The sequence below is a fragment of the Tenrec ecaudatus genome, chromosome 2 (assembly GCF_050624435.1).
Source record: "Tenrec ecaudatus isolate mTenEca1 chromosome 2, mTenEca1.hap1, whole genome shotgun sequence".
NCBI classification, from domain to species: Eukaryota; Metazoa; Chordata; class Mammalia; order Afrosoricida; family Tenrecidae; genus Tenrec; species Tenrec ecaudatus.
Genome location: NC_134531.1, coordinates 198714617 through 198740361, shown reverse-complemented (window position 1 = coordinate 198740361; position 25745 = coordinate 198714617). Strand labels below are relative to the sequence as shown.

General features: G+C 38.5%; 1 protein-coding gene across 1 annotated transcript; it reads right to left on the bottom strand.

Moving 5' to 3' along the window:
- Window positions 1-9285: 9285 nt before the first annotated feature.
- On the bottom strand, window positions 9286-20194 carry LOC142440353 (olfactory receptor 14C36-like). Its single transcript, XM_075542814.1, has 2 exons — window positions 19292-20194; window positions 9286-9345 (listed from the first exon to the last, which is right to left on the bottom strand). Exons 1-2 carry the CDS (start codon window positions 20192-20194, stop codon window positions 9286-9288), a joined length of 963 nt encoding a protein of 320 aa, XP_075398929.1.
- Window positions 20195-25745: the final 5551 nt, after the last annotated feature.

Sequence of the window (25745 nt, the reverse complement as noted above, 5' to 3'; positions counted from 1 at the left end):
TTTTATATACATTATTACCATTGACTTTAGTATCCTTAGTAGATAATTAATCAAGTAAGCAGCCTGGTTTGTTTTGTAGAATATTAAATACTTCTAAAATCTCACAAAATAGTGCAGTGCTGACGCAAACTGGTTACATCTTCATCTTTTAACCGAGCACTCATAACAGCCCAGCACTCTATAAGAGCTTCTACTGCTGCTTTGCAATCTCAGAACTGGAGAGGGGAGAAGAAGGGAACCCTGAGAGGAATTCCAAGACTATGGCAGTCAAATATTAACTATGATACTGCGCTTAGGAATGCACTGCAGAAAAGCTCACAATGTGAACAATATCATAGTGGTAGTACTTCAAAATCTTGGCTATTGAAATCTACATCTAAGTTCACTTTTTTGGTAACTTACATTATGATTCTTTAAGAAATTCTTACCTTTTCATTATTCTCAAACTCTGGTCTTACAAGAAAAATTTTTTTCATCTTCTTAAAAATGATTTAGTTCTTTAATAACCCTCAAAGGGAATTTTTTAAAATTATTTTATTTTTGTTATTTATTATTATTTTTAATTTAATCATTTTATTGGGGCTCATACAACTCTTATCACAATCCATACATACATTGATTGTGTAAAACACACTTATACATTCTTGCCCTCATCATTCTCAAAATTTGCCTTTCGCTTGGGGGGTTCCTGGATTCAGCTCCTCATTTTCCTTTTTTCCCCTCCCCTTCTTTTTTTCCCCTCCCCTTCCTTTCCCGCTCCCCTCCTCCCTCATGAACCTTTAATAATTTATAAATTATTGTTTGATCTTATCTTACACTGCCTGGTGTCTCCCTTCACCCACTTTTCTGTTGCCCCTACATCAGAGAGGAGGTAATACGTAGATCCCTGTGAATGGTTCCCCATTTTTACAACCCTCTCCCCTTCCCTCCCTGTAACGTCACTCTGACCGTTGATCCTGAGGAGTTCATCTGTCCTAGATTCGCTGTGTTTCCAGATCCCATCTGTACAGCTGTGCATCCTCTGGTCTGACCTGGTTTGCAAGGTAGAATTTGGATCATGATAGTTGTGGGGAGGAAGCGTTTAAGAACTAGAGGAAGGTTGTAAGTTTCATTATTGCTACACTGAATCCTGAGTGACTCATTTTCTCCCCACTACCCCTCTACAAGGGATGTCCAGTTGTCTACAGATGGGCATTGGGTCCCTATGATGTGCTCCCCTCATTCATGATAATATGATTTCAACACCCCCACCCCGCCTTTGTTGCTTGAAACCTGGTCCCCTCGACCCTTCATGATCACACATATTGATGTGCTGCTTCCATATGGACTTTGTTGCTTCTGGGCTAGATGGCAGCTTGTTTACCTTCAAGCCTTTAAGTCCCAAGACGCTATATCTCTCAATAGCCGGGCACAATCAGGCTTCTTCACCACACTTACTTATGCACATATTCATCCTCCGTGTTTATGTGGCAAAGGTGATCACATCACACAATATGATTTTTGTTCTTTGGTGTTTGCTACCTAATCCCTTCAACACCTCGAGTTCACTTAAGCCTGTGTACTTCTTTTCTGTGGGCTTTGTTGCTTCTGAGCTTTAATGGCATTTGTTGGTTTTTTCCATTATTCATTTACTTGAAATTTTCTAACCAATTTCAATAATTAAAAACATAAGAACAACCTGATAGACATTGTTTAGCAAAAAGTTAGTTGACTTAAATTTCTGAATTAGAAATGTAAAAAGGCTTTGCTGAAAACAGCAACAACAAAAGCTCAATTGGGGGCCAGCCCCAATTCCAAATATGTGAAACCCATCCCAACTCCAGAAGAATGCACTTCAGAGGACAGTGCTGAAGCTACAGCTTGAGGCGAGGGACATGTCTGATTAGAGCACATAGGAGAAAAAGAAGGGATAGAGACTGAGGGGAACACATCCTGGCCCACCATGCCATGAGGATGATACTCCTGCTCAGAGCTGCCAATGCACAGAGAGGACAATAGGGCCAGCCCCACCACAAAACACGATGTCCCACACTGAACCATAGCTCTATGGGGATAACAGTGGAGACACAGTGTGACAATAGTGCCCAATCTGACCCCATCAACTTGGGTGAAGAACCAAGGGCATGCAACAGAGCAGCTCAGGAAGAAAAGCAATGAAATCACTGGAGGACAGCAAAAATAGACTTTGGAGACAGAGTGTTGGACCCTAGCAGACTCGACTGGAAAACACTCCTACAGTTAAAAAACAAACAAACAAACAGAACTTGAACTATTTATAGGCGATTCCTTTTTTTGTCATTGTCTTTCTTTTTGTTGTTATTTATTTGTTTTTGTTCTATTGTTGGCTTTGTCTTCCTTTGTTGTTTTGTTTGGCTTTGACTGGCTTTTGCACATATCAATGTCTTTGTATCTCTAGCTAGATAAGATAGGTGGGGTAATAATTTGGTTATGAAAACAACAAAATCGATGTTTCTAGGGGGATATGGGAGAGGGGGAGGTGGGAGAAAAGAATGGGGGAAGAAACTAACCCAGGGAAGGGGGAACAACAAATGAACTAAAATCATTGAAAGAAGGACACATGATACCTAATGGGGCTTAATCAAGGGTATTGTAATAGCAAGGAATTACTAAATCTGAATGAAGACCAAAAATGATGGTTGAACAAGAGGAAAGTAATAAGAAATAGAAGAAAGAACCAGGAGACAACGGACATTTATAGCGATAAATACAGCAATGTTCATATGTAAATACATTTATATATAATGAGGGGGAAATAGACCTATGTATTTACCATATATACTTGAGTATAAGCCAAAGATAAAGTCTTGAAGATAAACAATGAAATAATCACTCTATCTGTGTGATCATGAGGTGTCAATGAAATAAGGTATCAGGCATCTAAGACCCAGAACAAAACAATACCAATGTGAATGGGTGGGGTCAGTGGGGCCAGTGAGGAGTGGGGACTCAAAGCTCATCTCCAGACAATTAGACGCCCCCTCACAAAAAGGTCACAAAGAAGAGAAGAGCCAGTCAGAGGATGGCATAACACAAAGGAAACACACAACTTTCCTCCAGTTCTTTAGTGCTACCCCCCCCATACTATCATGACCTTGATTCTAGTTTACAAATCAGATTAGACCAAAATATGTACACTGCTACAGATAAGAGCCAGAAATGCAGGAAATTCATGATAAATAAACTCTTCAGGGCCAAAAACCAGAATAGAGATCCAGGAGGATAAAGGGAAGGTGGAGGGCGAAATGGGGAATTGATCAGAAAGATCAACATATAACCCCCTCCCAGGGGATGAAGAAAGGAATGTGGGTACATGGTGACAGAAGAAGATGTAAAATATGAAAATAATAATCTATAACTTATCAAGGGTTCATGACGGAGGAAGTGTCAGGGGAGGGGGAAATGAGGAGCTGATAACAAGGGCTCAAATAGGAAGAAAATGCTTTGAAAATGATGGCAAGATATGTATGAATGTGCCCGACACAATGGATGGATGTATAGATTGTGATAAAAGATGTAAGATGTGCCAATAAAAGTATTTAATAATAATAATGATAAAGCTCAATTGGAGTTATATAGATATGAATGATGGCTATATAACAACTGTTTTAAGACAAGTCAATAGTTATGGGAAAAATTATTGTATTAAATAGTCTCTACACAGAAGCTTTTATCTCTTTATGGGAAACAATTCAAGGATAAAGTAATGGGCCAATGGTTCTGGAGGGAATTAGGGGGAGAAGGAGGCAGGGGAAAGTAGTGGCGAGCAAACAACCCCATAGACAGGGAACAACTAGGGAATTAAAATCAACCATGAGGAGGACATAAAGATTCTGAGGTGTTGGAGCAACAGTAATCTAGCTGAGAGAACTTACTAAGAGGCAGAAGAAAGACAATGTGATGGTGGGACAGGAGGAAGGTGAAAGGAAATAGAAGAAAGATCTAGGAAACAAAGCTATAGATAGAGGTATAAGCAGAGGTGTGTGCATATGTAAATACATTAATTCATAAATATAGAGATTTTGGCATATATTACAGTTTTACACGGACTTTAGGTCTCTTCTCAGGCCTTGCCTCAATGCAAAAATACTTTGTTCTAACAATCTGGCATTTTGTGATGGTCACCCTTCCTGCAGTATTGCTGAAGGGTGCATAAGCAAATGTAGTGAAGAAAACTTATGGTGCTCAGCTATTAAAAGTGATAGTTTCTGGGGTCTTAAAGACTTAAGTTAAAAGAGCAGTCATAATCAGAGAAGCTACAAGCCCACATGGAAGAAGCAGACCCACCTGTGCTATCATGAGTTGTCAACAGGATCAGGTAACAAGCATCAAAATCCCAAAACAAAAACAAGCAAGCAAACAAAAACAGATGGTTGAGAATGTGGGGGGTGGGGTGTCGAAGCAGAGACTCAAACCCATCTGTAGACAATTAGACATCCCCTCACTTAAGCGTCTCCAAAAAAGGGCTGGCTAAACCAGGGCTCAGTATAGATTTGATGAAACACACAATAATCTTCTGTTTCCTTATGGTTTCCTCATCCCCTACTGCCAAGGCTACCATCCTGCCTTTCAGAACAGGCTAGACCAGAGCATATACATAGGTGCAGAGAAGAGCTCAGGACAGATGGATTCCAGAGAAGATAAACTGCTCAGGTACAGAAATGATAGTACTGATACCAAAACGGTATTGCTAAAGAGGGGAGAAGAGTGGCAGAAAGGGGAACCAATCACAATGATTGGTGCACATCCCACACTTGGGGTGTGGTGAACAAAAGAAATCATGGGGAAAGGGAGAGAATGGTCAATGTAATATTTGAAAATAATAATAATTTCTCGTTTACAAAGTGGTTACGAGGGTGGGATGGGGAAGAGAAAAAAAAGAGGATCTGATATCAACGTTTCAGGTAGAAAGTAAATGTTTTGAAAATAATGATGGCCAATTATATGCAAATATGTTTGATACAATTGATAAATGGATGGTTGTAAGAGCTGTAAGAGCTCCCAATAAAATGATCTTAATAATAAAGAAAAAGAATGGGCTGGGGGAAATTGTGCATTCCATAGCAATCATTAAATCATGACTGGGTGAAAATATGGCACTTGGTCCCAAGCAGCAAAGAGGCCAGTGGTGAGAAAGAGCACGGTGACAATCAGCGGAGGGAACAAGTGATCTACTTTCAACTGAAGGGATCCTGAATGCTGTTGATATTTCTATGAAAGGATCCTGAATACTGAAGATCCGGTAAAGAACAAAGCATTTCTTGAGCCAGCATGAATTGATAGACAGAGACACAACCTCAGGAAAGAATATCTCACAGAAATCAGGGCCAGCACATGAGGGATGTTACAAAAGAACTGGTGAATCCTGCTGGATCTTGAAATGGGCTCCCAATACATGTTCCCAGTGTGGACGGTAGCATAGGAAAAACAAATCAACCAGGTGTAGCTGAGATCAGGTGGCATTTCTCTGATATCATCATGGCCCCCAAATGTCGGAGATGTCAAATGGCCCCATATAAGTCATAGGACATGACAGTGAGAAAAACTAACTCAGCAGATGCAAAGTAAAGAAAAAATAGACTTGAGTCACACGGCCAGAGAAGAGATGGAGCTGATGTGTGGCAGGGAGCTGCGGATTCATTTAGGCATTTGCGACTGAGCTATAGCACAGATCCAAAAACAGAAGTTCTACAATAAGAAGTACATGGGTGTGTGAAGAGAGACTGAGAGTAATGACCATCATGATGGGAAGGTTCACGGTCTTTGCTGCCAGGTAAATCAACATAAATAGTCCAGAATGTAGTAATCACAACCCTCAAATACCAGAAAATCCCATAAACAGGAAATCCTTTTCTTCTGTGAGGTTATCCATTTGGCAGGAAAATCCATGTCCTGATTATTGTATCAAGGAGATGAAGAAGAGGAAGGAGGAGCTGGAGTCAAAATCAGTTAAAATAAGATGAATAAAGTGGAAAATATTTTACTGAGGAACTATTGGAATAAATTTCACCTTAACTTAATTAGTACTGCTTTGAATATCTTGAATATCTTCCATATGGATCAAGTAAATGGGATCTTGGGTAATACATTTTGCAAAGTGATAGGATGCTAAATGACCTTCTCGCTTAAATTTTTGAGATGTCAAAATTTTAACGAACTTATGACTACTACTATACATCTACTATGCAGCACATATATGACTGCTTCTTGAAGGATACATATATCTATTCTTTGAATAATGGTAGCTCTTATCCCTAAAATCAATTAGAAGGAAGCTTATCTAACTGGGACCAGTAAAGCAGTAGGGTACTTCTGAATTACAATAAAAGTATTGCTGTCCTTGCCCCCTTTGGCTCTTGTCATTCACATTTATATATAATTTTGAAGATGACCATGAGTAGCCATATTTTCCCCCAGAGGTTATATTTGAAAAGCGGCTCGTTTCTACTGCCCCATGGAGAGTGTCTTATGAACAACTTTCTGCTGATGAGCAGAATGCTGCTTTGTTCAAAATGTCCATTCCAGAGTACAGATATAATATCTGATGTTCCATTAATAACAGCAATTGAAAGGAGCCTGCCAGAACAGAAGGAGTGGATGCCTAGAGGCAATTAGTGGGGCTGTGGTTCATAGGGAGCAGAATGGGGGAGTGCTGGGTGTGTGAGGGGAATTGGGGCAGTGCACATTTAGCTCGGCACTTTTCATCATATTCATTCTAAGAAATACTAAGTGATGCATAGGAATTTTTTAGCCATGTGTGTTTATTCGTTTTGCTATCCCTTATTATTTATAGGAATGCTGGTGGGTATGCATTTGGCTGCCTAACAATAAGGTTAGTAGTTTGAAACCATGAGCCACTATTTAGGAGAAAGTTTAGGACTTCTACTCCAATCAGATTTACTGGCTCAAAACTGACAAGGACAGTTCTACTCTGTTCTATAGGGTTGTTATGAGTCAGAATGAACTGTATAGCAGTGAGTTCATTTTTTATTATTATTTTTACAAGTAGTCTATCGATGGTAAGGTACCTAATTTGTTAACAACTGTCACAACCAAGGAATGAGAGTTGCAAGTGAATTCTCAACACAGCATAAAAGGGTTATGAATCAGAAAGCAGACTTGTTAAAAACAAAACAAAAAAGAACTTGTGTCCCCAAATAATTTTCTCACTTATATAAAATTCAATGTAATGCCAAGTGACAGGATGATAAAATAGTTATTATATTATTTTAACCCTAATCATCATATTTCTGTTTCAAAAAGGAAAAAACATTACTTAGTTAATGTATATGCAGTTTAAATATTAGCTATTAGTACATAAATATGTTTTCCTACCCTTTACAATTTATGACGGTGAATATACAGAGTGAATATGTAGATTTTTATATGTGTATAAATGTATGGAATTTATGTCTATGTATAATATAAATGTACACTGTTTATACAGATGGACACACAGCTCTCATAGTTTTTAGTGGGCAGCAAAGTGCCAGTCGATCATTCACTTAACGTAAGTTTAATGTTTATATCTAAAAAAAGTACGATTCCCTTCTATACTTATATCAGTAAACAGTATGGACATTTACATTGTAATGAATTATTTTAAATGTAAATTACATGGAATAAAACATTCAATTAAATTATCCTTTCGAGATTATCCACTTAAACTCACATATCATTTGAGGAAAGAATGGACTACATTGGTAATTCTATTTGAGAAAGGATGAAAATTGGTTGGGGATTTCACATATCTGAAAGTAACTCAGCTAAGTTGACCAGAATCTTGCATAAATTCCCCTCCGTTACTGAATTGCTGACTAGGACATGAATATAGCTAGAGAGAGAGTAGAAGGATATTCTCATTTCAGCTTGGTGTTGCTGCTGTCTTAAACACTGCTCATGGCCAAAATACCAGGGAGACAACTGGCTTCTGGGGAGTAAAGTCAGGCTCCGGAGCAGTGTGACACCATTCACCCCTGTCTCCTCTTTTGTGGGGTAAGAATGAACTCCAAGAGTGCAATGTCTTAGCCAGATGTTGCTCCAATAGGTTGCGGGGAGTATGGATTATGTGGGTTTTTCCAATTAATCAGTATCTATCTGTACACCTACTCAACTCCACTATCATTTAATCACATATGAATATCCTAAATCCAAGTCTAGCAACTCCATACATCCAAACATTTCACTGAACAGAGTGCTAAATACCATCCGTAAATTAATAAAACAATAAAACCTTGTTTCCCGCATCGACCTCAAACAAAGAAACAACCAAACCATTCAGTCAGTTGCAACACATAGTGACCCTATAAGACACAGTCTAACTCTCTTTATGGGTTTCTGAGGCTATTAATCTTTGCTGGTGGAGAAAGCCTCTTCTTTCTACTGCAGAGAAAGTGGAATTTCCACTGCTGACGTTATGGGGAGAAGCCCGGCTCATAACCCAGTAAGCTCCTAGGCCTCCCTGATGTAGTCTAATTGCTGGAAATTAAACATACATTTGACCTTTCATTTTCCAGCTGTGAATGATAGTCAAGGAGAGGACATCTATCTTCTATCATCTTGACAGCATTCAAGTCAGAGCTACAGAGAACCTGTCACTGTGGGGCCGCTAGATGGTTCTGATGTCTGCAAAGGTGTCCCTAATACCAACGGTTTGGCAGAATGAAGATGAACACTGGGAACAAACATATCAATAAGTGACCCTGGGTCAGGAACTAATTCCTTTCCTAAATTCTAGTAAATGTTGTATGCTAATTTTTTGTTTCTGTCATCCTTCAACAAATTAACAAAACATAATCATTATGAGGACAAACTATCCCTTTAATAGAACATCTTTGTTGAAATGCATTGTTTTCAACAAAACAAATATTCACTGGTTGAAAGTATTGAAGTCATCTATAGCATACACACAAATTTATTTTCCTTACTGGATAAGAGTATTAATACTTTGAAGAAAGGACTTTTTGCTTCTCAATAAGCTACACATTCATTTTCTGGAATAATGATGGGAAGACTATATTTCTGATGACTGTTTTCACTAGAAGAAATGGCTTTCTCTTGATCTGTGCCTGAGTTCCACATCAGCACAATAAAGTATTGTGAAATTCCCATTTTCCTCAAGGTTATCCATAATGTTTAAGATTCCCACAGTTGAGTACCTTGTTATAGTCAATAAAACACAAGTAAACATCTTTCTGTTATTCTCTGTTTTCAGCCAAGGTCTATCGAAAATCTGCAATATATCCCTTCTTCACAATGTGCTTCGAATCAGGTGTGAACTTCTGGCAGTTCCCTGTGAATATACTGCTGCAACCATTGTTGGATCATCTTGAGCAAAATTCTATTTGTGTGCAGTATCATTGACAGTTTTCTATAGCCTGTGCCCTCTATTATGCCACTTTTCTTTGGAATTGGCACAAATATGGATCTCTTCTAGGCAGTTGGTCTAGTAGCAGCATTCTAAACTTCAGGTTATAGGGGAGTTGACAATTTCTTGTCCTTCATCACTTTGCCGAAACATTTTAATTGGCACTCCATCAATTCCTGGATCTTTGTGCTTGGCGATGCCTTCAGTAAAGCTTGAACTTCTTCCTTCAGCACATGGGTTTTGCACATATGTAAACTCCAGGAATGGTGGAGTTGTGCCTAGGTTTTTTTTTGCTACAGTGAGTGTGTATTCCTTGCATCTTGTTTTGATGATTTGTGCATTTAAAATATTTTGCCCAGAGATTCTTTCAATGTACAAATCCTGGCTTGAATATTTTCTTGAGGTTTTTCAGTTTAAGATATTCTGAGCTTGTTTTACATCTTGATTTCCCAATTCTAGTTCTTTGCACATTTCATTAAATAGTTGTCATTTACTTCTCCAGTTACCTTTGAATATTCATTTAAACTCTTTTTTTTCTTTTCTTTTTTTACAATTTATTAGGGGCTCATATAACTCCTATCACAATCCACACATATACATACATCAATTGTATAAAGCACATCTGCACATTCCCTGCTCCAATCACTCTCAAAGCATTTGCTCTCCACTTAAGCCCTTTGTATCAGGTCCTCTTTTTTCCCCTCCCTCCCTGCTCCCCCCTCCCTCATGAACCCTTGAAAATCCACAGATTGTTATTTTGTCATATCTTGCCCTATGGACGGCAGAGAAGCGGGGGAAGAGAGACTCATTTAAACTCTGACTTCATCATTTCTTCCATTGCTTTAACTACTTTCTGATTACGAGCAATTTTCAGAACTTCTGATATTCAAGCTTATGTTTTCTTTCATTCTTTACTTTTTTTATAACCTTTACTTTATTTCATGAATTGTGTTCCTGATGTCCCCACACGGCCTTTCGTTACCAGTGTTGAATGCATCAAAACTATTCTTGAGCTGTCTTAGAAATGCATTGTAGGAAAGCCTCCACCCTCAGACTTGTTTTTTGATTTCCTCAAATCTATCCAGAACTTACATAGGAGAAATTGGTGGCTATATCGCCAGTATTTCCCTGCCCTTGTTTTAGCTGTTGCTATTGAGCGTCCCCATTGGTCTTTTCCCACAGATGTAGTCAATTTGATTTCTGTGTTTCATCTGGGGAAGTCCATGTGTACAGCCACCTTTTTGTTGTTGAAAATGGGACTTTCTATGAATTAGTCATTTGTTTTTCAAAGCTCTCCAAAGAAATCTCTAACTTTTTTTCTACTTTGTTGTTTGTTCTTAGTTTTTAAGCTCCTGTGAAAACTGTTCACTTTGGCTGACCCTCTTGGTATTTGAAATTCTGGTGAAATAGCTTCCAAAGGCATCTCAGTACATACTTTAAGACAGATTTTCAAGTGTTTTATAGATTCAATTCTTTCTGCTCTTCAATGCCATTCCAGCAGAATTTATATTTCCAATTATTCCAACAGTGCAGAATCTATTCCTTCTTTGAACACTGTGTCACATAATGCTCCACTATAATGTGTGAGTGTTTGAGAGGCTAAATCCTGAGCAATGGACTACTTTTCCCTTTTTCAAAGTCACTTCTTGGCCTCGAAGTTCTGATAAAACCTGTTCACCTTGGGTGACCCTGTTCGCATTTTAAGTATCTGTGTGACATAGCTTACAAAAACAGCACCAAATAAGTCACTAAAATATATTACATTGACAGACAATTGATGGGTAAGAAGATTAAGTTGGGTGAAATAACTGTATTATGGATATATCTCTTTGATGAAAGGGATTGGTGTGATGTTTCAGATTGTTGTTGTTAGATGCTGTGCAGTCGGCTCTGATTTACAGTGACCCTATTCACAGCAGAAGAAAACACTGCCTGGTACTGTGCCATCCGCACAATTGTTCCTATGACAGAGCCCATTGTTGCAGCCACTGCTCCACTGCATCTCCTTGAGATCCTCCCTTTCATCCGCTGACCTTACCCTTTACCACACATGATGGTTTCCCCAGGCGTGATCTCCCGTGATAATATGTTCAAGTACGTGAGACTCATTCCTGTCATCCTTGCCCCTAAGGAACACTCTGACCTTACTTCTGTCAACACAGATCGGTTTTTCCTTTTAGTAGCCTATAGTATTTTCAATATTCCTTTCCAGCACCACAATTCAAATGCATCTAAGAACAGATCTTTGGTTTTGCAAACACAATCTTCAGCTTCATTTCTATCACCAAGCCAAACTTTTCCAACTTCTTTTACTTCCTCTTTGTTTCCAATTTCTGCATTCTAATCACCCAAAACTAACAATGCATCTTCATTATATATTTTATGAATTTCTGCTGAAGTCATTGGTAGATTTCCTCACTGGCTTCATCACTAGGTTTTGTGGTTGGTGAATGAATTTGAATATTAATTGTATTGATTCGAATCGATGCACCAACCACAAAAACTAGTGCTGCAGCCAGGGAAGAATTCTTGCATTTCCTCAAAGGTGGAGAGATACAATCAGGCTTCCACAGGCAGTCGTTCATGATGGTGCTTGCAAGCTGCTTTCTGACAATGAATGACAGGACATTCCTCTTGGTTGGGTTATATCCGACATTGTAATTCATGTGATTTTCTGAATCAAGTTGGCCAATAACAGTCTGTTTCAGCTCACAAATGCCTAGGATATAGATCTTCATGTGTTTCGTTTCATTTTTTGGCCCATTCGAGTTTTCCTAAATTCATAGATTGCACATTCCATGTTCCAATCATTGGAATATTTTTGCAGCTGTTTTTATTTATCTCGAGTTATGCCCATCAGCAAATGAAGATCCCAAAAGCTCCACTCTCACAAGCTTTACCTGAATCACCTCACCATGGTTGATATTCCTCAAAGGTAGCATCTCTTTATACACATGCCAAGTGCCCTGAAGACTGAGGGGCTCATCCGCTGGCAGTATCTCTAACAATGTTCTGCTTCTTTTGTTTAATCTTTCAGTCTCTGGGAGTGCTTCAAAGCTATAATTCAGGTTTTCAGTGGCTTTTTCCTCTGAAGTGGTGAGCCTAGTCCTTCATTATTGTCTTCCAGCATCATGTCTTCCAGCATCACGGCCAAGCACAATCCACCAAATTATTTTTTAAAAAAACTGATGGGAAAATGGGGTTGATTCAGATTATTGGTGTTTCAGGTTACATCCTGATTTGATATGAAAAAAAATTCCCTGGGCTGTAGACTGCACCAGCTTTTCACTAATAAGAGAGAAAGAAGAGAGAAGTGAGCAGAGGGAAATGTCATAACCTCTCCAGACGAAGTGATTTAGTTCTGGGATCCCAGTACACTACTGCAAAATTGATAAGACACATGGAACGCTCCAAGAAACATGAAGCCCACACACATTGAAAGAAGACAAAGATCTTCCTCTAGAGTCACCAGGGAAAAATTTTTCTAGAGCCAATGTCCTGAAATAAGACTTCTGACCTCCTGCACTGTATTTTAAATCATTTTACTGGGGGCTCATACAGCTCTTTCACAATCCATATATGCATCTGTTGTGCCAAGCACATTTGTACCTTTGTTGCCATCATCATTCCCAAAACATTTGATTTCTACCTGAGCCCTTGGTAGAAGCTCCTCATATTTCCCCCTCACTCCCCACACCCCTCTCCCTCATGAACCCTTGATAATTTATAAATTATTATTTTGTTATATCTTACACTGTCTGATGTCTCCCTTCACCCACTTTTCTGTTGTCCATCCCCCAGGGAAGAGGTTATATGTAGCTCCTTGTAATTGGTTCCTCCTTTCCCCTCCACCCTCCCGGTATCTCCACTCTCAACACGGGTCCTGAAGGGATCATCTGCCTTGGATTCTCCATGTTTCCAGTTCCTATCTGTACCAGTGTACCTCCTCTGGTCTAACCAGATGTTTAAGGTAGAATTGGGATCATGGTAGTGGGGGTGGGGGAAGGAACTAGAGGAAAGTTGTATGTTTCATCATTGCTGCCCTGCGCCCTGAATGGTTCATCTCCTCCCCATGACCCTTCTGTAAGGGGATGTCCAGTTGCCTACAGATGGATCTTGGTTCCACAATCTGCACTCCTCCTCATTCACAATGTTTGATTTTTTTTTTGTTCTTTGATGTCTGATACCTGATCCCTTTGATACCTTGTGACCACACAGGTTGGTGTGCTTCTTCCATGTGGGCATTGATAATTCTGAGCTAGATGGCCGCTTGTTTACCTTCTTGCTTTTAAGACCCTAGATGCTATAGCTTTTGATAGCTGGGTTCCCTCAGCTTACTTCGCCACATTTGCTTACGCACCCACTTGTCTTCAGTGATCCAGTTGGGAAGGTGAGCATCATGAATGCCAGTTTAATATAACAAAGTATTCTTCCATTGAGGGAGTACTTGAGTGGAGACCCAAAGTCCTTCTGCTACCCTAATGAATTAAACCTTTTAATATATGTACATAGATCTCTTTCCTCATCGTTATTATAAAGATACTTACATATGTACATGTCTGTATTTAGACTTCTGTAAATGCCTCCTAGTACTTTCCTCTATTTCCTTTTACTTTCTTCTTGTCCCACTATCATGCTCAACTTTTATTTGGGTTTCAGTAATTCTTCCCAATTTCATTATCCTTTATCAAGCCCTGCCAGACCCCTACACCCTCCTCACTAGTGATTTTGTATCACTTGCTGTTGCCTCATCCCTGGGTTTATCAAACCCCTTGCCTTGTCCCTACATGCCCCTCTCCCATGTCTCCTCGGACCTGTTGGTCCCATCGTTTTCTCCTCCAGATTGTTCATCCAGCCTATTTAGCAGACCTGTGGAGATAATAACATGCAACAAAACAACACACAGCAAAACAGAGCAACAAAAGAAAACAAAACAACAACAACAAATCAATGACAAAATTTAAAAAGGAAAAGCCTGTAGATAGTTCAAGGACCGTTGGCCTTTACAAGTGTTTTCTGGTAGAGTCTGATGGGTGCTATGCCCTTGCCCCAAAGTCTGTTTTTTTGTGTTCCCAGGGTATTTCATTGATCTGTTCCCCTTGCTGTTCTGTTGCACTCCTTGGTGTTTTTCATCGGTGTGGTGGGGTCAGATTGTGTGCAATTCCCACACTGTGTCTCCAGAGTTGTCCCCTGTAGGGCTATGGGTCAGTGAGGGATGCTGTGTCTCATAGTGAGGCTGTCCATACGGTCTTCTCTGTGCATTGGCTGCTCTGAGCGGGGATATCATCTACATGGCTTGGTGGGTCATGATGTGCTCCACTTTCTCTTCCTCACCTTTCATTTGCTCCCATGTGGTCTGATCAGACATGTCCCTCCCCCCGAGTTGCAACTTCAGTGCTGTCCTCTGAAATAAGTTCTTCTCGGGGGGTAGGGGTAGTTCTACACATAGTTGGGATTGAAGATGGCCCCTCAGACCTCTCCACTGGTTCCCTACTCCATGTTGCATTCACATCTTGGAGCACCAGGTTGAATCTGGTCCCTCTTTCCCTGTGGAGATATAAATAATACCCTCCCCTTGGGTGGGTTAGTGCCCTGTTTCCCCGTTACCCCCCACCCCCACAAAAAAAAAGAAAATGAATGGATAGCCAGAAACCTCCTGAACTTTAAGAAAGTTCCTCCCTGGGAGAGGGACAGCAGAGAAGGGGGGGAGGGGAGACTCCAGATAGGGCAAGATATGACAAAATAACGATGTATAAATTACCAAGGGCACATGAGGGAGGGGGGAGCTGGGAGGGAGGGGAAAAAAAAGAGGACCTGATGCAAAGGGCTTAAGTGGAGAGCAAATGCTTTGAGAATGATTGGGGCAGAGAATGTATGGATGTTCTTTATACAGTTGATGTATGTATATGTATGGATTGTGATAAGAGTTGTATGAGTCCCTAATAAAATGTAAAAAAAGAAAAGAGGAGAAAAAAATGATTAGGGAAAAGAATGTACAGATGTGCTTTATACAATCGATGTATGTATATTATGGACTGTTATAAGAGTTGTATGAGCCCCTAATAAATTGTTTAAAAAAAAAAAGAAAGTTCCTGAGCAGATAATTATTTTACATATTCTGATTCAATTTATCATTATAATCCCTTCAATGTACCATTGCTTATCCTAATTCATCTTTGCATGTCTTATTTCCATCCTTCCTTCTTTCATAATCTTCTGGACTTTGAATATGAGTAAATGCTACCTTTTGATCTTAAATGGTTGATTAGTTTAACATGGAGGTCAAATCAGTTCCCGAATTGAAGGAACTTTTTGGAGGTCCTACCAGTCTCTTTCTGACCAGTCAGCATGGCTCCATTTTATGATATTAATTTCTATTTCACATTTTCCTCTTTAACTCTACGCCAGACATTCTAACTTGATACATTTCTGAGATGTTGGTTGTGAGAGCCAGGTACTATGTAATTTTTCTGATCTTAGGTTGTGGAGTTGGATGCTTCCATTGGACTGATTGTTTTCATGTGTCTTTCATAGTTCAACCCTTCCCCTTTTGGATAGAGAAACAACGGTAGTTGCACATTATATGACTAACATGAACTTTCAAAACCCTGATCACTATTTATGAAGGTAGCACTAGGACACTGAGTTTTGATCCAGGTTGTGCCAATTGATGTTGGTGTCTCTCAGGACTCTGGGCCTGAGTCCCAAACAAGGCCCCCGGACTCATTCCTGTCATGTCTAAGAATTTTTCTCCCCTTTTCGCATTTAAGCTTCACCACATATATTAGCCACAAATATCAAACCTACATGTAATAATGTGTATATTTCCACTCAATGTCATAGTCTCAAAAAGTTGTGAATAGAAATACCATATAACAGGTTTTAAAATATTATATTTCCATCCTCATGTGATATTTTTCCTAGTTTATCATTTGATTTTTATATAAGATCTTCTCTTTTATTAACTCACCAGAAGGAGACCGTGCCGCTGCATGTATTCTGTGCTTATATGTAGTTTGAGGCGACAGAAATAATACATGTATGGCAACAAGTTTTTTTGCCACCATCTTCCACGTAAAGTGGAAAACTATATCCCTAGAAATTGGCTCCCTTCAGGCAAGGAAGGAGACCCTCCATGGAACACTAATGTTAAAATGTATACGTTTTTTCCAACAATTCTGTTGATACTTTTCATGTAAATGGTATCTTCTCTGGAATTACTAAAATTTTCAGAATACATTAGATAAACCATCATGTAGTGATGCATTTTAGTTTCAATGTACCATATTGAGCCATATGGTAAAATGCATGTTCCAATTCCATACCATTCTTATCGTGTTGCAACTGGTGAAACTTAGTTTTCATGCTCTGTTAGGAAGATAGCAAATCCTTGAAGTACAAAGTTGTGTGTGCCAAGAAAGTTGGGATATAACTATCTGAAAAAACAACTGGAAGAAATCCGCAATCGTGCTGAATTCAAATAAAGGTATTTCAGCAGAATGTGTAAATAATTGAACACTATCAGTAGCATCAAACACTCAAATATTTCTTAGGTAATTTGAAAATGGTTTGCAGAAATACAAGGACAATAAACCGCAGGAAATTTAAGCTATATTCAGAAGACAAATATGAAATTATCATTGCTGATGTTTTGGCTGAACTCAGAGAATATCACAAAGATATATACTTCTATTTATTGATTATGTCTATGCATATTCCTAATACATAGGAAATTATGGCTAATATTGAAAAAACTGGTGGTTATTGAATAATTAATTGTAGTCAGGTGTTATTATTGCTGATATCAGAAGAATTTTGGCTGAAAGCAGAGAATATCATAAATATGCTTAGTTGTAATATATTGCCTATGCAAAGACATTTGACTATATAGATCATAAAAATATGAACGGTTTTTGGAAGAATTTGGAAGAATGGGAATTCCAGAATGCTTCATTATGTTCATTGAAAACTTTGTACATGAAGACTGCAATTTGTGCTCTTCGTTATTAAATGCTTAAAAGCTTTTCTATTTTTGCAAGCAAGTATTTTTTCGTATTATAAACTGTTCATCAATCTTGCTCCAATTTTGATGCCTTTTTCTCATGCACAGAGTACAATTTTTCAAATTATTTCCTCAGCATGTGGATGGAGTGAATAAGATGGAGTCCAACACAGGAAAAGAACTTTTATGATTTGAAACGATGCAAGATTATCCAATCCTGCCTCTTAATGGGAGTGTTTCCATTTTTTGTCTGTGCACTTCCTTGTACTCAAGTTTTAGTATTAGTGATTTCTGTTTCTGTACATGTCTTGTAGGTTCAGGCTTTCACAGAATATTTATTAGTCATAAGTAATCATTTTATTGAAAAATAGTTGAATTTTCCTTTTATGTCAGGTAAACAGAGATTTCTGTTTCATGACATTTAATGCCCAAAGTTGTACAGATAAAAATAATAATAAAGACTAACCTTTCTATTATATGAAAGTTTCTACATTCATTACAAAATAATCAGCATTTTATTACATAGCATGTGGTTAATAATTTACTCTGATGTTTGTTATATATTATTAATTTTTTCCTATACATGCTGATGGTCAAAAGCTTAATCAAGAAACTCATAGCATCGAGAGAAAACAATACATTACAGACACTCAGAAGAAGCAATGTTGGGAAATATTTTGGGGTTATGGAACTAAGATAAAATAAACTAGGTTCTCAGTTTAAGGAACTACTTCAGTTTGTACAAAATTCACATAAGAATATAAGATTGTGGGAAATAACGCAGTATATATGTTATATACACATTTATAACACAGAAATCATTAATATATATGTATTTGTATATATAACGTAGAACAATTTATTGGGGGCTTTAACAGTTCCTGTACCAATCAATACAATTGTACCAGGGACCTCCACACAATCCATACACTAGAACTAGTGACCTCCAAGACATTCATCCAAGAAATGTAAGAAAACCTGAGGTCAATGGCAGATGCTATGAAGAGATACACTATTCAAACAATTGGGCCCCCAGTAAATATATTTATATGAGTTTTTAAGATGCATGTCATGAAGCAACTCTTGGTTAGACAACATTTACCAATTTGAACAAAATTTTGATCAGATATATTGCATGTTTGCCACACAATGAATTTTTGCCACACAATGATATAGTGCCATACAATTTTGACGTCCTGAGGTAGAACAGTTGGAGTACTGAGCAAAGTGAAGGTAATTTTGATGTAGAACTTTTCATTCCACCATCTTTGAGTGAAATATAGGCAGATAAGGACAGAGGTTAGACCCAAATGTTGCCTGCTAATAGATCATCTTGACATTTGCTGACATGTACAGCATTTTGGATAGTGTACCAATCCATCTCACTGGGGCTTCATTCTCCTCAATGAGTCACTACATCACCAATATGAAGTCTTTCTCTAATGAGTAATTCATCCCTTTTGATGATTTGTCCAAAATAAAACTATAAAATACTTTTTAATTGTCATATATAACATTTTCATAATTAATTTTCATGAGTTGATCACTATTTTTTCTTCATAGTTTGTTTTAGTATAGAAGCCCCACTGAAACCATTCTACCATCAGGGATTCTGCTAGTACTGACATTTGAAAACGAGCAAAATTTCCAGTAGCATACAAGCCAGAACTATATGGAAATTTACAGACAGACAATGCATTCCATGTTGTTGTTGTCATTATGAATATTGTTATTTTAATGCACTTAGCATCCAAATCAACAAAACTCACAGTCATTGAGCCAATTACCCTGTGTTGTTGTTGTTCAGGGTCACTGAGTCAGTTCTAATACGTGGTGACACTATGCAGAGCAGAATGAAACCCGGCCTTGGTTTTCCTGAGAGAAGTGAGTGTTCTTCTCATAACTTGCTTTATAGCCTCCTTTATCTGTTTGTTTCTAAGACTATAGATAATAGGATTCAATAAAGGAGGAACTATAGAATAGAACACAGAAATGATCATGTCCTGTATTAGAGGGGAGTTGGAGGTTGGCTTCAGATATACAGAAACACCAGAGCCCAGGAAAATTATGACAATGAGGATATGCGGGATACAGGTGGAAAAGGCCTTTCTTCGTTCTCCTCTCGTTGGAAACTTGAGCACAGTAGAAAATATGTGAACATAAGACATGGTGATGAAGGAAAAGGAGCCACCACCCACTATCATTGTAAAGACAAAATTTAAAATGTCATTGGTTAAGGTGTCAGAGCAGGAGAGCTTCATCAGAGAGGGAATATCACAGAAAAACTGATGAACCACATTAGAATGACAGAAGGACAAATGGAATGTGTTCCCAGTGTGAACACCGGCATAGACCAGACCACTGAGCACAGAGGCCAGCGTCATTTGGACACAGACACGAGGGGTCATGATCACATGGTAGTGGAGGGGCTGGCAGATGGCCACGTAGCGGTCACGGGCCATGATGGTGAGCAGCAGCAACTCTGCATAAGCACATAACACCACGAGGAAAACCTGAGCTGCACATCCAACCATGGAAATCACCCTGTTGTTTAGCAGGAAGATGACACACGCCTTGGGTACAGTCACAGAAATGTAACACATGTCCCAGACAGACAGATTCAGGATAAAGAAATACATGGGGGTATGAAGTCTTTGGTCAACAGTGATCACTGTGACAATGAGAAGATTCCCTGTGAGAGTCGCCAAGTACATTAGTAAAAATAATATTGCATGCCAGACTCTGAACTCCCACACATCAGAAAATCCTGAGAGTAGAAATTCAGTCACTGTGGTAGAGTTAGGCATTGTAGTATAGTTTCTTTAAAAATTTGAGACACATTAAAAAATTCCTAAAAAATAAAAAAGAACAAGAATATAAGGAGGATATTTTAATTATGTGCGTCGATCCACATTTATCCATTATATTTCCTACCTCTTGCATTTCGTAATATGACATACCATAATATTAGTCCTCTCTCCTATAGTATTTTCCTGGGGCAAATTATTTCTGAGTGGCAGCAAAATAAGTTGTGCTCAGGTTGGTTTTCTTTTCTACAACTAATGCACTTGTAATATTGGGAGTCAAAGATCTAAAGTTTGTTCGGCAGATTAGTTGCATTAATATAGGTAATTTATATTTATGTACATTATTATTAGGACACATTAAGTATATAATTAGTTGGTGACCAAAATACAACTCATAGAGTGAGAGTAGATTATAGTTTTATCAGAATATCTCAATTTTTAATGAGTAGTTTTATTTCATTTTCTCCCTATTGAGGAAAAATATTATTTTTATCTCTATTTCCACCTCCATCCGAGATTTTTTAAGTTTTGAAACTCCCCTGCAGAATTATTCTTTCTGATAATCTTTTTCTGTTGGCAATATATATTTGTTCATATTAACAGCTAAGAAGGTGTGGTTTTCTTTAGACTTCTCATTTTCTCTATCTGCACTTTTGTAAAATATTTTATTACATTGTAAACAGTATTTTTATTCTTATTTAGGCTAGATACCATAGTTAACCAATGGAATCATAATTATAGCAGGTTTCATTTATTTAAGCTATCATATTTAATTTAAATTATTCACATATTCTACAATATAATTCTTATTGTAATTATGCAACTTAGAAAATTACATACAAAAGTTAAAATGAAATAACTGTATGATGAATAGACAAAATAAATGAGTCTATTAATCCCTGCTACAGCTTCAATACCCTCTCTGAGTGACTGGAGAGTGCAGTGTAGACCTGCACCTGTGGGTTTCTGAGACTGTAACTCTTTGTGCGAGTAGAAAGCCCCACCTTTGTCCCATGCAGCATCTGGTGGTTTCGAACTGTTTACCTTTTGGATAGCAATGCAATGTGCACCTACATCCATTGTTGTTGTTAAGTACAATTGGATTGGCTGTGATCCATTGGGACCTTAAGCACAACTGAACGGAATATTACCTGGTCCTGAGCCTTCCTCACATGCTAGCTTTTGCTCATTGTTGCAGCTACAGTGAAGCAAATAAATAGTGTTTGGGCTGCTTCTAGACTAGGTAGCTCCCATCTCCTCTCAGGTTCCTCAGGGGGATAGAACTTTAAAGCCCCCATTTCCATCCTCTGGGGAAGATAAATGACCTATTGAAGTATACATCTTCTGTCCCAACATTCTAAGGAGCTTATCACTCCAGACCAAGATTGTGCAGCCTTTGTCCCAGCACTAGAGGGAGTAGGTTGGCAAACAACAAAGGCATTCCCCTAGATCTCATCCTGACTCAAGGTCCTGCAGCTGGGGCCCTATATAGCTCCCACCGCTTCACCGACAAGCTGCGGTTTCCCTGACCCAACTTGTTGGGTTTCAGAACCGCCCAGGAGCTCAACATGCTCCTGCCCTGTCCTCTGCTCTCCCTTCCCTCCTGGGAGCTCTTTCCCTGCCCTAATAAAGCCACTCTTACCCGCATGTTCTTTGTCTCAGTCCTATCTCTGTTCAGTGTCTCAATGTTGACCTCTCAAACAATACTGACTGAATTCTAATAAGTAAACAAAAAGTAAATGTAAATCACAACACTATGCTTTTTTATAGTGTCATTTTTTTAATGTACACGACAATATAAAATATCCTGTAATGGTATGAGTAGAGTTTGGAAAGCTTAAAATAGGTAATTCTTTAGCTTCGTATTTGAAGGTGGATGGGTCTATCAGGCATGGTAGAATTTTTCATAGGAGATTAGAGCGTTGCTTGATTCTCCTATCCCTCAAATGTAATATTAAACTGTTCTTTGACTTTTATAGAACAACTGATAAGATACTCTTTCAAGCCCCCAAATTTTAAGATATATTTTGTTTATTGATGGATTTTTCATTTACCCACATATCCATTAATCTACTTATAATTTCCTCAAATTTGAAAAACATTGTAAGATTAATTATAGTCAGGTACTGATCTAGAAGCAGTCTTGATAGGATGTCTGTAATTATAAGTATGACCAAATGCCTATGTATCCAATAATATGATATCAGAAAGTATTAGAATTATAGTTTAAGTAGAAGGAACTTTGCCAGTAAAATTTACATGTATGTCATATAATCACTGAGTCACCCTGTAGAAAGACAACATAAAATTGAATGCATAGCAAATTAAAAGTGTTTTTAAAAAGCAAATAATTTTTGTTCAAACAAAATGTATTTGAGTAAATATAGTAGTACATATTTATACTATCCTAACTAAGTACTGAAGATTTGTGCTGCACACAGCCTATTTGCGCACCGTCACAGTTTCTAGCATCAGCAAGGTACAATGCTGCTTCCCACTCTCCCTGAGTTGTTTTTTTTTTTTGAAATTCACCTCCTTTATATAAAGGAAAGACATGTGCACACATATAATAATGTTATTAAAAACATTGATCTATTCACATTATCCACACCAATTGAATGGTGCCTTCAAGTCTATTCCGAAGCATAGCATGCCTAGGTCCAATAGAATCTCCCTGAGTTTTTATGAACACGTATGAATTCTATTATACTGACTAGTGTTTTTGAAAATAGATTTAATAAAAAATTAGTTAATGAGTGTGAGTATATTTCCTAATTATGTATTCTATTTTAATCTCAGTTGCGGTGCTTTGTGTAAACCAGTGAACTGTACAAGAAGTAAATGAAATCATCTATTCATGTAGTAAAAATGAGGAAGATGAGAAAAAAATTAAATTCATAGCAACAGATACTCACAAGTTGTTCTTCTGTATGTTGTGTAGATAATCAAGGATTTCTGGCAAGAAAACAGTATTTTATGTGAAGACATAAATGAGTATGTATATTTCACAAAATTTCCGAGACTGTAAGAGCAATCATGTTTTATAACTAGCACATCTGTGTTTAGATATATCCAAGGACACGAGGAAGCTGTTGGCACAAGAAAAACTCCTGGGATTACATCTCTTGGCATTCAAAAATAGCCACCTCCCAGCAGGAATTAAAGAAAAATAATTGGCTCTACATGGAGAGTGAATAGGACCCTAAGTATGGGTCGTGTTCTTGAGATGTTTATGTCTCAAGACATAATAATATATATTGACAATTTTTTTAAAAAAGTGATTAACATCATGGTAATGCAGCAGAGAGGAATTACTGTAACCCTACTGAAGACTGAACATGATAGTGGGACAGGAGGAAAGCAAAAGTTAATAGAGGACATAACTTGGGGTCAAAGGACATTTACAGGCCTAAATACAAAAATATACATATGCAAATATATTTATATATAATGATATGGAATATAATTTTTGTACATATATTTATATGTGAAGTGTAAAATTAGGAGATAGATATTGGGCCTCTAATCAAGTACTCCCTCAACACAAGAAAACTTTGTTCTAATAAGCCGGCATTCTGTGATGCTCACCTTCCTGACAGGATCTTTGAAGACAAAATGAGTGCATATGCCAACGTGGTGAAGAAAACTGATCGTGCCTGGATATCACATCACCCGGGGTATTAACAGCTGGGAGTTAAACAAGGGCCACCTGTTGCGAAGGCAGCAAAGTCCGCATGGATGAAGCACACCAGCCTGTGTGATCATCAGGTGTCGAAGGGATAAGGTATCAGGCATAAAAGACCCAGAACAAATAATCATATCAATGTGAATGAGGGGAGTACAGAGTGGAGCATCAAAGGCCATTTGTAGGACAGTTGGACATTCCCTTACACAAGGGTCACGAGGAAGAGACAAGCTAGTCAGATGCAGTATATCCCCAATGAAACATACAACTTTAGTTCCTTAATGCCCCCCCCCAAAATTCATGACCCCACTTGTACCTCACAAATCAAGCTAGGTACATATACGAGCTGAAAGCACAGGGAATTCAGGATAGATCAAACACTCGGGACCAATAATGAGATTAGCTATACCAAGAGGGTAAGAGGAATGTGGGGGGAGAAAGGGGAAACTGATCACTTTGATCTACATATAAACCCATCCCATGGGGATGGGGGTAAAGTGGGTAAAGGGGGCCATCAGTCAGTGTAAGACATAAAATCAATTACAAATTATCAAGGGTTATGAGGGAGGAAGGGTAGGGATGGAAGTGTATAATATGATACCAAGTGCTCAAGTAGAAAGAAAATGTTTTGAAAATGATGATGGCAACATATGTACAAATGTGCTTGACACAACGGATGAATGAATAAATTGTGATAAGAGCTGTACCACCTCCCAAATTAAATGATTAAAAAATGGTGAAGATTGAAGTAATGATTTAAACATACACAAAAATCTCAATTCCTTTGTGTATTGAAATGTGCATATATTTATAGGGTTAGTATTAAGGTAGCAGAGGGACATTGGACCTCCACTCAAGTACTCCCTCAATGCAAGAATATTTTCTTCTATTGAATTGGCATTCTATGATGCTCACCTTCCCGACACAAGCGCTGAAGACAAAGTGGGTGAACAACTAAATGTGGTGAAGAAAGCTGATGGTGCCTGGCTATCAAAAGGTATAGTGTCTAGGGTCTTAAAGTCTTGAAGGTAAACAAGCAGCCATCTGGCTCAGAAGCAATAAAGCCCACATGGAAAAAGCACACCAGCCTGTGTGACCAAGAAGTGCTGAAGGGATCAGTTATCAGGCATCAAAGAACAAAAATATCATATCATTGTGTGCACAACTCCCTGATAAGACCGCTGAAGACAAATGGGTGCATAAGCAAATGTGGCAAAGAAAGCTGATGGTGCCTGGCTATCAAAAGATATAGCGATGGGGTCTTAAAGGTTTGAAGGTAAACAAGCAGCCATCTAGCTCAGAAGCAACAAAGCCCACGTGGAAGGAGCACACCAGCCTGTGCGATCACAAGTTGTCAAGGGATCAGGTATCAGGAATCATCAAACAAAAAATCTTACCATAGTGAATGAGCGGGGGAGTGTGGTATGGAGACCCAAAGCTCATTTGTAGGCCACTGGACATCCCCATACAGAAGGGTCGTGAGGAGGAGATGAGACAGTCAGGGTGCTATGTAGCAACGATGAAAAATACATCTTTTCTCTAGTTCCTTAATGATTCCCCCGTCCCCCCACAACTGTAATGATCTGAATGCTACCTTGCAAGTCTGACTAGACCAGAGGATGTACACTGATACAGATAGGAACTGGGGAAACAGGGAATCCAGGGAGTATGATCTCTTCAGGACCAGTGGTGGGAGTGGAGATACTGGGAGGGCTTAGGGAGGGTCGGTTGGAAAGGGGGAACCGATTTCAAGGATCTACATGTGACCTCCTCCCTCAGAGACATACAGCAGAAAAGTGGGGATAGGAAGACGTGGGACAGAGCAAGATATGACAAAATAACTTATAAATTATCAAGGGTTCATGA

Excerpts from the sequence above, each read along its gene's own strand:
- LOC142440353 (XM_075542814.1), bottom strand. The coding sequence starts at position 20,194 with ATGCCTAACTCTACCACAGTGACTGAATTTCTACTCTCAGGATTTTCT. Across the intron at positions 9,346-19,291 it reads TAAAGGAGGCTATAAAGCAA|ATGATCCAACAATGGTTGCA; the intron begins GTTATGAGAAGA and ends ATTTTGCTCAAG.